Source organism: Leucoraja erinacea, chromosome 23 (assembly GCF_028641065.1).
Source record: "Leucoraja erinacea ecotype New England chromosome 23, Leri_hhj_1, whole genome shotgun sequence".
NCBI classification, from domain to species: domain Eukaryota; kingdom Metazoa; phylum Chordata; class Chondrichthyes; order Rajiformes; family Rajidae; genus Leucoraja; species Leucoraja erinaceus.
Genome location: NC_073399.1, coordinates 474,753 through 492,790, shown reverse-complemented (window position 1 = coordinate 492,790; position 18,038 = coordinate 474,753). Strand labels below are relative to the sequence as shown.

Sequence of the window (18,038 nt, the reverse complement as noted above, 5' to 3'; positions counted from 1 at the left end):
TGACGTTTTGGGTCGGGGTCCTTCTCCGGATTAATTCAGCACTTTGTGTCTTCCTTTGTTAACCAACTCCTGAGCTTCTTTGTTTCCACTTCTTTTAAAAGAGCTTTGCCCATTTTTTAGTAAAAGGTGCCAATTCCCAATAATTCTATCAGACTGTTGAACCCCAAAGTGTGTGGAGTTAGGTGTGTGATTGGAATCAACTTACAAATCTTTGTAGACTTTGTAAAGATAAGGCAAACTTATATATTTAATGATTGTAATACATAGGTAATTGTATTTTAACTATGTAATTTGTAGTGAAACCATTTGTGAAGTGTATCGTGTTTTAATTAGGATTGTAAACATTAGACCTTGTTTAGATCTATAGTTTTAGAAATAACGTTCTTCCCGAGAATGGGAACATGTGTCTTGTTTGTATGAATTGTGTGATTGTTGTATCATATGTATCTCTTATATTTTGAGAATTGAGCCCATTTTGTTGAAATGAAATGATTCTAAACAAAGAAGCAACAACCACGAGACAAACAAGGCCATAGAGGGGGAGTCATGTGACTACAACTGTTGTAAATCACCAGAAGGACTCAGATGATTGGTTAATAGCTTGCACCCTCTGTACAGCGATTGTCTAATACCTATATAATGCCTTGATTTTGTCCCAGAGAGAGAGTTCTCCTGACTTGCCCATTGGCTCTGTGTTGGCAGGTTCAGGGAATTATCTCAGCGATGCAATAAAGAAGTATAAAGCTGAGACAAGTGTCTGAGTCAAGTTTTCTTGAGCTAGATTGACGTAAAGTAATCCGATTTGTCACCACAACCCCATTGTGGACTGGACTGTTGCTAAAACAGGCTTGATATAATCCTGAAAACTATATTCTGCACTCTGTATCTTCTCCTTTACCCATTGTATTTGAGTTTCATATGATTGCATACATATATGTTATTGATGAATCCTCTCTTCAACTTCCACATGTGTACAGATGAGAACATATTGACTGGTTCGGCCACTCAAACGCCCAAGAATGAAGAAGTCTGCCCAAAGTGGTGAACACTGCCCAGTCCGCCATGGGATCTGCCCTCCCCACCATCGAAGGGAACGACAAGAGTCACTGCCTTCAAACAGGCAGCCAGCATCATCAGAGACCCACACCACCCTGACCACACTCTCATTCCTGCCACCGGACTGAAGCTATAGGTGCCTGAAAACGGTAACCTCCACGTTCAGGAGTAACAATATCCCAACATCCATCAAACACTACATACTCCAATAGGTTCCAAACTATATAGACTTGGGGACATTATTTTTGACTTTGCACTATTGACTATTGTTTTGTCCGTTTGTATTTTTTTTACATGCTGAACATTTGTTGTTTTTTATGGGTTTTACAGAGTAATCTGTTGCGCTGCTGCAAGTAAGGATTTCATTGTTCCGTTTCCAGACATATGGCAATAAAACATTCTTGACTTCTGATCTGATTTGTTAGCATGCAAAACCTCAGTACACATGACATGAAAAATCCAAAACCTAAATGTGAAGCAGTAGACTTCTCACAGCATACATTACCTGACAGCTTGCTGGCTTGGTCCTGCAGTGTTGCAGATGAGAAGCAGCACTTGTCCAGTTGCTCCATGCTGATTGAAATCTGTTGGATTTCCTTCAAAACTATTGGAAGCAGACTTGGAAGGTGGTACACTCGAGTTCTGGAAGCCCCCTGTAAAGCAGGAAGGTAAAGACGTTAAGATTCTTGGACAATAATAATTGATTTATTTTTCCAGATTTTATTTGGAAATTTTAGTTCCAAAAATAAATGAAATTGGAAAAGAAATCCCTGAAGAATCAAATTTTATCCCGAGATGCTACCTGACCCATTTAGTTACTCCAGCACTTTGTGTCTTTCCCTGAAGAATCATCTTTGCAACGTCTGCTTAAATCAGTATGTTTTCTTCAAATAAAAAGCTTAGTGTTTTGTGGATAGAATCGAGTACAGCAGAGTGACAGGCCCTTTGTCACAGAATATCTGTATTAAACATAAAGTGAGAAAGCTGGTACGAGTGCAGAATGAGTGCAGAGAATACTTACGAGGATGTTCCCAGGACTCGAGCCCTGAACTACAGGGAGAGATTGGTTCCTTGTGGCTCGGGAAGTCGAGGGGTGACCTTATGAAGTGTATAAAATCATGAATGAAATAGATAGGGTGATTGCACAGTGTCTTCTACCCAGAGTAGGGCAGTCAGGAACTAGAGGACATCGTTTAAGGTGAGAGAGGAAAAGGAGGGTGATGGGTATATGGAACAAGCTGCCAGAGTAAGTAGTGGAGGGAGATATTAAGGTTTGGGGGGATACGGGCCAAATGGAGGCAAATGGGAATTAAGTAAATGGGGTATCTTACTCTGCATGGACATGGACAACAGGCTGAAGGTCCTGTTTCCGTGATATATGACTCTGAGACTCTAATCAAGTTAATCAACCTTGCTCAACTGATCTAATGTGACCCAATTCTGCCCATGCTACTGCAAACAATGCCCTGAAAGAACTTTTAATCTTCATCATTCTGTGCCCATTCCATTTTTGTGTGAGGAAGACCTCTCTGAGAGTATTTCTAAATTATATATTACCAGCTTGAACTTCTCTCTCCATATTGAACTCCCAATGCATTAAGAGGAGTAAAATTTCACTTTCTTTCTATCATCTAAAGTGATGTTATCTATATATAACTAAAAGTCTCATCTTGTATGTATGTATGTATGTATGTATGTTCCCGAAATACAGCCAAAACGGTACACGATAGCCCAACAATGTTAGGGGCGCTTTACTCACCATTCACCAGCGGTGAAGTAGGCAAGGTGCAGTAGCAAGTTTTGTTTGATGTAACAAGCTAATTCCCTTTATAAACTTTAATTAACTTTATACTGCGAACAGCACCATTCTCAGATCACCATTTTGACTGGCGTCACAACGAGTCGTCTAGTATAATGTAAATTACAGTAATAACCATGCAGGCTGCTACCTTGTAGACACAAACAACTGCAGATGCTGGTTTACAAAAAAATAAACTAAGTACTTTAGTAACTCAGCGGGTCCAGCAGCATCTCTGGAGAGCATGGATAGGAGACGTTTTGGGTCGGGATGCTTCTTCAGACTGATTGTGGGGAGGGAGAGAGGTGGAGAAAACTGGAAACTATTAACCTATTACCTGCCAGGTTTTGTCCTTCCCCTCCACTCTTCCAGCTTTCTCTCACTTCCCCCCCCCCCCCCCCCCTTACAATGAGTCTGAAGAAGTGTCTCGACCTGAAACGTAATGTAACCGTGCTCTCCAGAGAACCTGCCACACCTGGTGAGTTAATCCAGCACTTTGTATCTTTTCCTGCTATTATCTTGTACTCTTGGTTTGATCCGGGCTATAAACACTGTCACGCATCAATGGATACTTAACAGGAGGACAATAACAGCATTGGAAGAGGGAAGATCAATAAACAAGCATCAGCACATATTCATTAAAGCTTGGCTCAGCTTGAGCAACTTCATGAAGTCTCTGATGAGATAGCAGAGAGAGTGGCATAGAATGATGGCATATGAATTTTCAAAAGGCATCTATTGGAGTACGACATATAGATTTTATATAAAAGTTGCCAGCCTGAGGGATTAATGACAAGTTGCAGAGTGGATTTAAAACCAGCTAAGGGACACAAGTAGACAGCTGGATTGAAGGGCTGATTTTCCAGACAGGAGACAAGTAAACTGTGGTATGCTCTGGAGTCAGGTGGGGACCATTACTCCATTTGATACAGATTAATGGCTGGATGTAGACAGACAGAACCATCTCAAATTTACAGGGAGCTAACTTCAGGAAGATGTGGGTGGACTAATGAAGTCGACAGATGCAGGGAGGGGAAATGCAACATTAAAGGTGACATTTTAAAGGGAAATCTGTAATGGATTCTGGCAGGTATGAGGAAAATTTGGAAAGACTAATAAAAGCGGATAGGATTCCTGTCTTTGTTAATATGAAGAGTAGAACATGATAGCAAGTAAGTGACACTAAAGCTGTACATTGGTCAGCTCAGCCATCAACAGAGGGATGCCAATATCAGAAAAGATTTATTAGAATAGTACTGGTTGCGTGGAATTAGATTAATTAGAGGATTAGAGGGTTAATGTAATTTTCAAAGATGTTTCATAAGGAAAAACAATATTTTAAACATTACCTAAATAAACATTGACATCATACAGTTATTCAGCGTGGAAACAGGCCCTTCAGCCCAACTTGCCCATCTACACTAGTCTCACCTGCCTGCATTTGGCCCATGTCCCTAAATCTGTCCGTTCCATGTACCTGTCTAATTGTTTCTTAAACATTGCGCTAGTCCCTGCCCCAACTACCTCCTCTGTTATCTCGGTCCATACACCCATCACCCTTCATGTGAAAAAGTCACCCCCTCAGATCCTATTAAATATTTTCCCCTTCACCTTGAACCTATGTCCTCTGGTCCTCGATTCCCCCACTCTGGGCTAGAGTATCAGCGCCTTCCTGATCAACTCCTCTCATGATTTGTACACCTCTATAAGATCACCCCTCATCCTCCTGCGCTCCAAGGAATACAGTCCTAGTTTGCTCAACCTCTCCCTATAGCTCAGTTTCAATAGTAGCATTCCAAAGAGAACTGGGCATGCATGTGTCAGTAAAGGAGTGGTAAAATGAGCGTGATTCTGCTCTTAATGCAGACCTCTCGATGAGGTTCATGGCTCTTCTCTAAGATGCCTCGAGCCAATTTAACATTCCCCCTGGGACTAGAAGGAGCATTTGTAACTTTGTCTGCGCCAGATATGTAGCGACTCTTTGCGCACTCTGTGCGTTGTATGTAAAAACAAAGAATTTCACTGTAACTAGTACACGTGACAAGAAAGTATCATTGACTCGTTGCTTCAAGATCCACTCCAGAGGTGGGAGTCTTAGCTGATCTGCCACTGGGATTTACATTAGTTATCCAGACATTCAATCTCGTTACACCATTTGCTTTCAGCATTGAGGGCGGCACCATTATGCAGCGGTAGAGTTGCTTACAGCACCAGAGACCCGGGTTCGATCCCAACTACGGGTGCTGTCTGTACTGGAGTTTGTGTTGAAAAAGGGTCTCGACCCGAAACGTCATCAGTTTGAAGAACGGTCTCGACCTGAAATATCACCAGTTCCTCCTTTCCAGAGATGCTGCCTGTCCCGCTGAGTTACTCCGGCATTTTGTGTCTACCCTGGAGTTTGTACGTTCTCCCCGTGACTGCGTGGGTTACAGTGAAAAGCTTTTGTTTGCCCGCTATCCAGTCAAAGAAAATACTATACGTGAACACGATGGCTCAAATGTAATCTTTCCCCTGACTGGTTAGCACGCAACAAAAGCTTTTCACTGTACCTTGGTACATGTGACAAAAAACTCAACTCATTCAAGTTGCACATTGCACAAATAAAACATAAAGGGTACAACATTTAGTGCAAGATATGACGTTGAGATTAAAGATAGTTCAAAGATCATTTATAAGGTAGATGGGAGGCCAGGACTGCACTCGAGCTGGTGAGAGGACCATTCAGTTGCCTGGTAACAGCTGGGATTAATTCTCCCTGAATCTGGAGGTTTGTGTTTTCAAACTTCTGTACCTCTTGCCTGATGGGAGAGGGGAGAAGAGGGAGTGACCGGGGTGAGACTGGTCCTTGACTGTGCTGGCGGCTTTTCCCGAGGCAGCGTGATTTGTAGATAGAGTCAGTTATTGACGACTCATGGATTCCAGGATTCCGTACAGATTGCAACTGAGGTCAGGATCGAACCTGGGTCTCTGGAGCTGTGAAGCAGCTGCTCTCCCAGCTATGCAACTATACAGGGATAGATTCTTCCCAGCTGTTATCAGGCAACTGAATCATCCTACCACAACCAGAGAGCAGTGCTGAATTCCTCTACCTCATTGGTGATCCTCGGACTATTCTTGATCGGACTTTGCTGACTTTACCTTGCACTAAACATAATTCCCTTATCATGTATCTATCTATACACTGTAAATGGCTCGATTCTAATCATGTATTGTCTTTCCTCTGACTGGATAGCACACAACAAAAGCTTTTCACTGTACATGTGACAATAAACGAAACTAAACTATTGCCAAGTTCTATTGTCAGAGTTTCTGGAAAATGACCAAATTATTTATTTGCAGCATTCTTGGCATCCTGTCAATACTGTAAATGCATTGACTTTCCGTTAACCTCTGGACCAAAACCTGAGTGACTCAAATATGGCAAGCACTGCTGGGATGATAAATGCTACTCACAGTTTGCAATGGTGCCCAAGGACTTGTACACTCAAATATACTGAGCTCAAATATAGCACCAACATTGATCCCACCAGAGTTGTTGGCCCTCACCAATGAAGAGTTTAACAAGATGAATTCCTAAAGGCTCTGAACACCACGGGTAGACTTTTTAAATGGATTCAATAAACTCCCGAGCATTAACGGCAATTTATATCAGTAAATCCATGAAACTTTAAAGATTAGCACCTCAGATTTTGTATTCATCAGAATTCCAAGTGAAAAGAACGTGATTTTAAATCCAGTTCTTGAATTCTAGAAGTATAGGCTTTGAGAATTCTAGATGTAATGCTGATGCTCTATAAGGCACTGGCTGGTCAGTATTGTGAGCAATTTTGGGCACCGTATCTGAGGAAGGATGTGCTGGCTCTGGAGGAGGTTTACAAGAATGATCCCAGGAATGAGTGGGGTAACATTTGATGAGCGTTTGTGCACTGGGTCTGCACTCGCTGGAGTTTAGAAGGATGAGGGGACACCTCATTGAAACATACTGAATAGAGAAAGGCTTGGATAGAGTGGATGTGGAGAGGATGTTTCCACCAGTGGGAGAGTCTAGGACTAGAGGTCATAGCCTCAGAACTAAAGGACATACTTTTGGGAAGTTGAAGAGGAGGAATTTCTTTAGTCAGAGGGCGGTGAATCTGTGGAATTATTTGTCACAATTCGATTAACACAATTAACACAGCTATTTTATCTGTAATTGACAATATCACATGACAGGCATTAAATTATCAGAAGAACAAATTTAATTCCATTGTCATCCACACCAACCAGCATGTCACATCAACGCTAGTCCCACCTGCCTGTGTTTAGTCCATATCCCTCTAAACCTGTCCTATCCATGTACCTGTCTAAATGTTTCTTAAACGTTGCCATAGTACCTGCCTCAACTACATCCTCCGGCAGCTCATTCCATACACCCACCACCCATCAGGTCTACTCTGTCATTCTATCATGGCTGATCTATCTCTCCCTCCTAACCCAATTGTCCTGCCTTCTCCCCATAACCCCTGACACCTGTACTAGACACTCGCACCCTTTGGTGTAAAATACTTGCCCTGCATTTCTCCTTTAAACTTTGCTCTTTTCACCGTAAGGCTTTGCCCTCTAGTCATTGACATTTCACCCTGCGAAAAACATTCAGACTGTCTACCCTATCTATGCCTGTATCAGATCACCTGTCCAGCTCCAGCGTTCTAGACATAACAATGTCCAACTGCTCCTGTAGTTAATGCATTCTGGTAAACCTCTTTTGCACCATCTCAAAATCGTCCACATCCTCTCTGCCATGTGGTGACCAAAAATGCATGCAATTCTCCAACTGTGGCCTAACCAAAGTCTGATAGAGCTGCAACATTACTTCATTCAGTCTGAGGAAGGCTCTCCACCTGAAACATCACCCATTCCTTTTATCCAGAGATGCTGCCTGTTCCACCTAGTTACTCCAGCATTTTGTGTCTGGCTTCATGACTTATGCTCAAGGCAAAATGAACCTGACAAGTTAAATCCTTTCTGATGAAACTAGAACGAAGCACTTGATTGTATGTAAGATAAGAAATCAACTAATCGATAAACTAATCAGGATTAAACAGCAGTTTGGTTCTGAAAAGATGGAAGGAAGTCTTTCAATGTTTTAATCTTTAAAATATATGCACGTTCATTTTTTCTTTGAGTAATTTGTAAAATATTTTGAAAAATAATTAAACCCTGTACATTGTTATTTTGCTTCTATGATCGATGATTGTGAGAATTCTTCCATCATTCTAATTCAGGTAGGCATGATAATGTTACAGCTAAAATGCAGGAACAAGGAACTGCAGATGCTGGATTGAGAATTGAACATTCATATCACTGGGTTCAGAGTGAGGTCAAATGCAAATTGGAGGAACAGCACCTCATATTCGGTTTGGGCAGCTTACACCCCAATAGTGGTTGCAGAGTTTATTGTCACGTGTATCGATGTACAGTGAAAAGCTTTTGTTGTATACTAACCAGTCAGCAGAAACATATGAACATTTAATTCTCTAATTTTAAGTAACTTCTACTAACACCCCTCTCCCTTTCCCTCTCCACCCTTGCTCCTTTCCCCCTCCCTAGTTGTTTTACCAGTTCCACAATTCTCCACATTATTTCTCTTGAGGTCACATCTTGGTCCTGGTCTTTTCTTGCCTCCAGCTCTTTACACCCTACCTCCCCCACCCCCTACTTTATGTGTGAAGAAAGATCCCGACCCAAAACGTCACCCAACCTTTCTCTTCAGAGATGCTGCCTGACCCACTGAGTTACTCCAGCACCTTGTGTCTGACTAATGTTACAGCTACTAGATGCCAAGAATCCCATTGAACTCCTAGATGTTGGAACAGAGGGAGTTTGCACTGCAGAGACCCCTGGATGTGACGGATAGCTTTATGGACAAAGTACATGGAGCTCTCACTGTGGACAAAATGGAATTATTCCATAAGCGCTCTAAATAATGCTCTTTTTAGGTCAGAGACGTTAAATATCTTTTTACTATCAATTAGCACTCTGTTTGAAAGGTATCTACTCTCTATTACCGGGCTTAACATTCTGCACTGAATTTAATGAGGATTCAGCTGCAAATCCAGCCGGTCCTTCACAGTAATAGCAATGCTGGGACAATGAGTTTAGTTTGATTTAGTTTATTGTCACATGTACAAAGGTACAGAGAAAAGCTTTTGTTGTGTGCTAGCCACAGTATACACATACATGATCGAGGGAATAACATTTAGTGCAAGATAAAGTCCAGTCAATGGTGGACTTTTCTCAAAGATAGCCAGAGGGTCTCCTATGAGATAGATAGCTCAGGACTTCTCTCTAGTTTTTGGAAGGATAGTTCAGTTGCTTAAAAGCTGAGAACAAACTGTCCCTGAATCTGGAGGTGTGCATTTTCACACATCTATGAGTTTTGCTCAATGGAAGAGGGGAGTAGAGGGAGTGGCTGCGGTGAGCCTCGTCCTTGATGATGCTGCTGGCCTTGCGTCCACAATTCTCTGCAATGCCTTGTGGCCTTGGATGGAGATGATCCCAAACCATGCTTTTAATGCATCCCGTTGGAATTCATTCTACTGCGCATCTGTAGAAGTTGGTTAGAGTTATTGGGGACATGCTGAACTTCCTGATCACTGAAGTCAGGTTCAGCCACACAAAAATGCCATGCGGAAAGGCTATAGTCCTCCCATGGAATGCTACATGCAAAAATCTATCACTCCATTGATCAATTTACAAATTAGTAACTGTACGTTGCTAACGCAGCATTATTTCATCAGTAATTATTCAAGTAGTTCATCTTATCACCTTAAAACAAGGTTCAAATTTGCTGTGGATAGAGAACACCAACTCAGTCTGCTTTTGATTCCAACATCTGCAATTCTTGTGTCTTCATTTAATCTTCATGCTTTTAATTAATTTCTAGCATTTAAATTTAAAATGATGAATAATTTATTTTCTGATCACCCTAAGACTGGAGGGCATGGTGGCACAGTGGTTGAGTTGCTGTCTTCCAGCGCCAGAGACCTGGGATTGATTCAGACTACAGGTGTTGTGTGTGAGGAGTTTGCACGTTCTCCCCGTGACCTGCGTGGGTTTTCTCCGGGTGCTCCGGTTTCGTCACACACTCCAAAGACGTACAGGTTTGTAGGCGAATTGGCTTGGTAAAATTGTAAATTGTCCCGAGTGTGTGCAGGATGTGTGCTAGTATACGGTCGACACGAACATGGTGGGCCGAAGGGCCTGTTTCTGCGCTGTATCTCTAAACTAAACTAAATTTAACCTTCATGCTTTTAATTGATTCCAGCATTTAAATTTAAAATCAGGAATCGTTTATTTTCTGGTCTCGCTAACACAGGAACAGATTAAGGTATTTTAAATTAAATGTACTCATTTTTAAAATTTAATTATTTTGAATCGTTAAGGCTATCAAATGGCCGTCAGGAAAGTACATGGTCAACAAGCCTCGGAGAGTGTTCATAAGTGATAGGAGTAGAATTAGGCCACTCGGCCCATCAAGTCTATTCTGCCATTCAATCATGTCCTCCTAACCCCATTCTCTTGCCTTCTCCCCATAATCCCTGACACCTGTCCTAACCAATTGGGACCACAACAAAACCGAGCACAGAAATTGCATTGGTAATGCACTCTGATCCAATGGAATGCAGAGGGTGAATGCACAGTCTTTTACCCAGAGTAGGGGAATCAAGAACTAATAGATGCAGGTTTAAGGTGAGAGGGGAAAGATTTAATAGAATCCTGAAGAGCAACTATCTCCGCCCAGAGGGTCATGGGTATTTTTTATTCCAAACATAAATCTTATTCAGAATACAAAATATATACAAAACAAGAACTGTGCCAAAACTCTTCCGACATTCTTAGTGGCTCGACATAAAGTGATTGGTGTTGTATTTGGTAGTGTTATACCAGGCACCCTTGCCACTTACGTGGCCCCTTGGGATGATATCCCTTCCCTTGCTTGAGGGGCTTCTCCATCAGACCCCCCCCTATGTCCAGCAGCTGAAGGACCCCAGACTGTGGTCCTCCCCCACAGAGCCTTGGCCTTGGCTGCACCGAGCTTCAGTACGTCCCTCATGCTTTACTCTTGCGGGCTGGAATGGGCCAGTCGGCAACATTCTCTGACATTGAACAAGCTACCAGAGGAGATAGTTGAGGCATGTACTGCAACAACATTAGAAGACACTTGGACAGGTACATGGATAAGAAAGATGTAGGGGGGTATGGGCAAACACATGCAAGTAGTTAGGATGTCCTGGTCAGCATGGGCAAGTCGAGCCAAAGAGCCTTTTTTTCTGTGCTGTATGATTCTATATCATTGTGTAGTCAAACATACAAATATCCTCCAAAGTTCACATATGGGTGGCAAATGGGCTGACAGGGATATTGCTGGTAACATTCTTATTTTTCTTTGTTCCCCTGTTAGCCAGTTCAAGAATTTGTGGATAGACACAAAATACTGGAGTAACTCAGTGGGACAGGCAGCATCTATGGAGAGAAAGAATGGGTGACGTTTCAGGTCGAGACCCTTCTTCAGAATTAATCGTAATCAAGAATTTGTGATTACTTACTGGAGAAAATCTAGGAAAGAAAAGGGTTACTTTGAATGGAATAAAATTCAAAGTGTAGAGAAATCTATAGTCACCAACATTCACATTGCTGAAGTATAATAAACCTCATATCTTCAAAACTAATTTTCTTTTCAAAGAAATCAAACTGATAATCTTCAACATCTCTTCAGAAAATTCCCATTATAACTTCAACAAATACATCAATAAACTTGGCAAACCGGCACCTAAATGCCAAACGAATTTAAACATTGATAAGTGAGATATTTCATTCTGATTAGAGAAATAAGGTTAGGAAAGAAAGTTGTGTTTTATTTGTTAAACAAACACATGTGAAACTGTGGAGCAGAGCAGGGTAGAAATGTTACGCCAAACTTGTTAGAACCTTGAATGGACTGCATATGGACTCATGAACGTAAATCTATTCACCGTATTATATACGAGTACAGAAGTGAGAAGTCGTGTCCCAGTTGTACAAGACATTGGTGAGAATATTATGTTCAGTTTTGGTCACCCTGTTACAGGAAAGATGTTAAACTGGAAAGGGTGCAGAGAAGATTTATGAAGATGTTACCAGGACTAACGGCGAGAGTGTTGGGAGAGATTAAGAAGGCTAGGACTTTATTCCTTGGAGCACATCATGAGCGCTGAACTTGTAGAGGATCTTATAGATCAGGAGAGGAATAGATGGGGTCATTGCAGTCTTTTATTTTTTTTATATTATATATATATTTGTTTATATCATTGCAGAAGGATCCAGAACCAGAGGACATAGGTTTAAGGTGAGGTGGGAAAGATTTAATAAGAACCTGGGGGGCACAAAAGGTAATAGGTAGATGGAACGAGCTGCTGGAAGAGGTAGTTGAGGCAGATACTATCACAATGTTTAAGAAACATTTGGACAAGAACTTGGATAGGATAGGTTAAGAGGGTTATGGGCTAAATATAGGCAGGGGGGACTAGTGTAGATGGGGCATGATGGAGGGTGTGGACAAGTTGTGCTGAACGGCCTGTTTCCACTCTGACTTGATATTAGATTGTTCAATAATTGTTCAAACTCAATCAAGTAGGTAAAGTCACCAGGACCAGATGGAATGCAATCTGAAACACTGGGGGACGTAGGGCAGGACATCACATGGGCACTGACTGTGATCCTCCAGTACTCTGGATCTGAGGGTGGTGCCAGAGGAGCAGAGAGTAGTAAGCATTACTCCCTAGTTCAAAGCAAGGAGTAGGGAAAGCCCAACATCTAAAAATCAACCACTTTCACCTCAGTTGAGGTCAAGCCTTTAGAGACATGGATCGAATACAGAATTAATAATCAAATGGAAGAAAATGGATTAACCAAGGGCGGTGGATATTTGTTATGGTTGATGGAGTAATGGACAAGAGTTGTTTGTCAGGATAGATGGTGTTGAATATCTGCATCCCCCAAGGATCAGTGGTGGTTGTTGCTTTTTTAGTTAATATTTATGACCTAGATTTGGGATGGAAGCCACAATGTCTACATTTGTAGATGACACATAGCTTGGCAGTAATGTGAATTGTGGAGGGGATAGTGATAGATTGCAGCAGGATATAAACTGGCTGGTGAAGCTGGTGACAGGCACATGGCAGATGAAGTTTAATTAGGAGAAAGTCAAGGATGAATTTTGGCAAGAATAATGAGAAGCACTATATAATACAGATAGTGAATGCCAATGCTGCAGAGCAGTTAATAAGGATATAGAATTCAGAGTAGGGAGGAACTACAGATGCTGGTTTATACCATAGATAGACACAAAGTGCTGGAGTAACTCAGTAAACAGCAACCTCTGGTGACCTTGCACGCCACCCAAGGTTTCCATGAGGTCACAGGAGGTTTTGGTCACTCTCCCTAATGTTCAAAAGTGGTTTCTGCGTGATTGAGGCTTCATCTAGGTTGCTTCTATTTTTTCATCGTGATTAAAACCAACCTCGACTAAAAATAGGTTGCCGTTTTAAAAATCGCTAATTTTTTAGTCGCAGGTCTAGTCGAAGCCGGTTTTCTTCATAGTCGAGGAAGGTTTTCAACATATCCGTGGGAGGTGGTAGGAGGTTGCAGGTCATCTTGACCTTGATTTTTTTTTGGGAGGCGGGAAAGGTCACCAGAGGTTGCTGTTTAGGTCTTCTAAGTGGGACAGGCTTAGGCAGCATCTCTGGAGAAAAAGGAAAGCTCCAACCAGAAACATCACTAATGCTTTTTCTCCAGAGATGCTGCTTGGCCCGCTGAGTTACTCCAGCACTTTGTGTCTTTATATAGAATTCTGAACTTTATCTAAAGAAGCATGGAGTATAAAGCAGGAAACTAGAGCTGTATATTTTGGAAGCACTGCTCTCGCATCATCTGGAGTACTGCGTTCAATTTCATCTGTCACGGTAGAGCAAAGGCTTGTACACATTGGAGAGAGTCTGGTAATGATTTACCAGAATAGTTTATGGGAGGAGGGGCCACCATTCCAAGGATGGATTGGAGAGGCAGGGACTGTTTCCTTTGGAGAAGGCTATGGAGAGGTTTGAGGGAAGAATGTACAATTATGGGTGGTGTGGGAAGAGTGAAATGGGAGACTCTTCCCTTTGCTGAAGGGATCACAGACTTGAAGTCATGGGTGTAAACGGGAACAGAACCTAAAATGAACCCTTAACGTTTTAAGTATCTGGGAAGAGTCAGCATATAGGGGACATGGGATGGTGGGCTTGAAGATGAGTGTACTGAGGAGGTGCGAACATGGTGGGAGAGAGTGCTTCTATCTTCAATGCTCCCTGGATATCAGAGCAATGGATCAATGTTGCTACAGGTAACCATTCATCTTGTCCAGATCAATAATTCTGAAAGCTTCCCATGACTGACTAGCCTGCAGTTGCTGAGCATGTCCACACTCTCCTTAAACAAGAGACTAGTATTCACCACCATCACCAGGCACTGTGCTGGACACTGCAGTACAGTCACTTTTATCTCCATGGTGAGAAGCTTTCTCAAACATTGATCTGAATAAGATTAATGATTACCTGTAGGAAAAATAATGAGCTAAGGCTAGCCAGTGCCTATCTATCAAGAGCACACTGTGTTTAACCAATGTGTTGGATTTGTTACTGAAATAACAGTTGAAAGGGTAATGCAGTTGAGACGTTTCCAAAAATACACATAACAGGCTTATTAGCACCTGACATTGGGACAATGTTAGCATGGATGATGGGAGCGGAAACAAGGAACTATAGATGCTAGTTAACAAATAAGACACAGTGCTGGAGTATCTCAGCTGGTCAGGCAACATTGCTGGTGAACATGGATCGGTGGAGCCACTAAATGAAGATTTTTACATTTTCTTCTGTCCATTTCATACTTCAAGGACATCTATGCTATTATGAGAAACTTCTGGTGGTGGATTTACACCAGGGCATGTGTACTTTTGGCACTAGATCGGTATCATAGTCATAGTCATATAGCATGGAAACAGGTCTTTCAGCCCAACGTTCCCATGTTTGGCCCATATCCCACTAAACCTTTCCTAGTTATATACCAAATGTCTTAACTACTGTTATAGTATCTGCCGCAACTAGCTCCTCTGGCAGCTCGTTCCATATACCCAGCACATTCTGTGTGAACAAATTGCCTGTCAGGTTCCTATTAAATCTTTCACCTCTCACCTAAAACCTATGTCCTCTGGGTAAAATTCTCTGGATAAAATAGATAGGGTATTTATTCCACTCATGATCTTATAGCTTTCTATAAGATCATCTTTCTCAATAGCTTTCTATAAGATCATCCCTCAGCCTCCTGCACTACAAGGTATAAAGTCCCAGCCTGCTCAACCTCTCTCTCTCGAGCTCAGGCTTTGAAATCCCGGGACCATCCTTGAAGGATTTTGTCTGCACTCTGATCAGCTTAATGACGATCCTTCCTATGTTACGGTGATGAAAACTGAACAAGGTACTCCAATATTGAGAGTACTATTCTCCATTTAGACCCAGGAATGATATGGCACGGTGTATTCACTGCTATGCTTTCACCATTGCTCATAACGGCTGGAGCTGACATAATTAGAATGATGTAGGATGGAACTGTGGATGCTGGTAAACCAAAGATCGATACAAAATGCTGGAGTACGGGACAGGCAGCATCTCTGGAGAGAAAAAGAGTCTCGACCCGAACCGTCACCCAATCCTTTTCTCCAAAAGTGCTGCCTGTCCCGTTGAGTTACTCCAGCATTTTGTGTTTATAATAGGAATGATGTGGGATCACCCTATCAACTGCCTGGAGGCATTATATTATAATTCTTGGATGAGCAAGCTTATGATTGTTACTGATGTTCACATGTCGGAGATATTTTCCATCAGCACCACAGAAGCCCAAAGCAAATTTGCTTTAAGAGATCACGGCAAAGGAATTAGAGGCTGCGGAGGGACTTTGTACTGAGCAGCAGCACCTCAGTCCATCATCTAATCACAGTGTCCTTCAAGTAAAGGGCCAGTACATTGGTGCAGTGGTAGAGTTGCTGCCTTACAGCGCCAGAGACCCCAGTTCGATCCTGACAACGGTTACTGTCTGTACGGAGTTTGCACGTTCTCCCTGTGATCACGAGGGTTTTCTTCGGGTGCTCCAATTTCCGCCACACTCCAAAGACATTCAGGTTTGTAGGTTAATTGGCTTCGGTAAACAATTCTAAACTGTCCCCAGTATGTAGGTTAGTGCTAGTGTACGGGATGATCGCTGGTCGGTGTCGACTCGGTGGACTGAATTGCCTGTTTCTGTGCTGTATCTCTAAAGAGAGACTAGTACAGTGTATGGTATTGCAAGAATCATCAATTATATAACCTTTGTAAAATTTGTGATCACCAGTAATCACAATTAAAAGAGTGAGTTCTTTGAGGTATCATTGGCAGTTTATTTAATTCACAATGATGAAGCATGATTCACAGATCTCTGCTTAAGTGGTTTCACAATAACATTTTCCTTCTTCAAGGCTACGGAGGCATCTGCCTGTTTCAAACAGTCATTCTCCAGCATTCCAGATTATCCGATGGAATCGTAAAACAAACCAAGCAGGGAGAATATGGCAGTCAATTCACTTTTCATCTCCTTCTTGATGTCTCAGCTACAGCTGGAAAAATCCATCTCAACTCACTTGCTGAAGAAATCACTAAGTTGCCGTTAACAAACCTTACTTCTGACAAGTGCAAAATGATCAATGAATTGGTAGCTCAATAGCAACATGGATATCAGCCTCTGATAGAATCAGAGAGACAGCATGGAAATAGTCCCTTCGGCCCAACATCCATGCCAACCAAGATGCTCCACCTAAACGAGTCCCTCGTGCCTGCATTTGGCCCATATCCCTGTAGTACCTACCTCAACTACCTCCTCCGGCAGCCCGTTCCAAACACCCCCTGTATGAAAAAGTTGCTCCTCATGTTCCTGTTAAATCTTGCCCCTCTCACCTTAAATCTATGTTTTCTGGTCCTTGATTTCCCTACCCTGGGTAAAATACTCTGTGCATTCATCTAATCTATTCCTCTCATGATTTTATACGCATTAAATACTCTCATTAAATACTTGGAGCACTAATGCATTTGGAGCACATGGCTAATTTGATCTATACAGTTAGCTGTTCTAAATGATGCAACTATTTAATGGAGACACAAGGAACTGCAGATTCTGGAATCTAGAGCAACACACAAAGTGTTGTTGTGACTCAGCAGGTCAGGCAGCATCTGTAGGGAGAATGGAGGAGTGACGTCTTGGGTCAGGACCCTTCTTGGGATGTATTTAATGGAATTATTGGCTGGCCATCAAGCACAGGAAGGTTCAAAGTTATATAATGTCTACTGCAGCACGGTGGCATAGTGGTAGAGCTGCTGCCTTACAGCGCCAGAGATCCGGGTTCGATCCTGACGGGTGCCTGTCTATACGGAGTTTGTACATTCTCAGCGTGACTGCATGGGTTTTTTTTCAAGACCTTTGGTTTCCTCCCACACTCCAAAGACCTACAGATTTGTAGGTTCATTGGCTTTGTATTAATGTACAAATGTCCCTAGTGTGTGTAGGGCAGTGTTAATGTGCGGGGATCGCTGGTCGGCACAGACACGGTGGGCCAAAGGGTCTGTTTCCACTGCTGTAGCTCTAAACTAAATTAAACTAGAATGACGTCAGTCAACCTATCCACTGTGTCTACACCACTTCTTTCCAAAAGCCTCTTCATCTCTACAATTGGAAAGCTACTGTAAACACTCTTTCACTTGCATCTCTCCAGTACCTGGACCATTATGGACCAAATGCCCAGCTTCCATTTAACAAATATATATAGTTGTCCACAGATTGCAGTGTGTGGTGAACTCAGCCAGGTCCATCACAGATGCTGACCTCCTCCACCATCAAAAGCATCTACATGAGAGGCTGCCTCAACATGGTGGCATCTATCATCAAGGATCCCAACTCCCCAGGCAATATCCTTTACTCACTGCTGCCATCAGGCAGGACGTACAGAAGCCAGAACACCTGCTCCGCCAGGTTCAAGAGCAACTGCTGAAGGTCTGTCCCACTGTACGAGGTAATTCAAGAATTCTCCCGCGTTTTCCCTGAT

General features: G+C 42.3%; 1 protein-coding gene across 1 annotated transcript in view; it reads right to left on the bottom strand.

The window, feature by feature from the left end:
• LOC129708077 (ubiquitin carboxyl-terminal hydrolase 43-like) overlaps positions 1-18,038 on the bottom strand; it is a 285,523-nt gene that overhangs the window by 62,638 nt on the left and 204,847 nt on the right. The window contains exon 7 of the mRNA XM_055653607.1: positions 1,562-1,709. Coding sequence (XP_055509582.1) covers positions 1,562-1,709 — 148 coding nt within the window. The remainder of the gene's footprint in view (positions 1-1,561; positions 1,710-18,038) is intronic.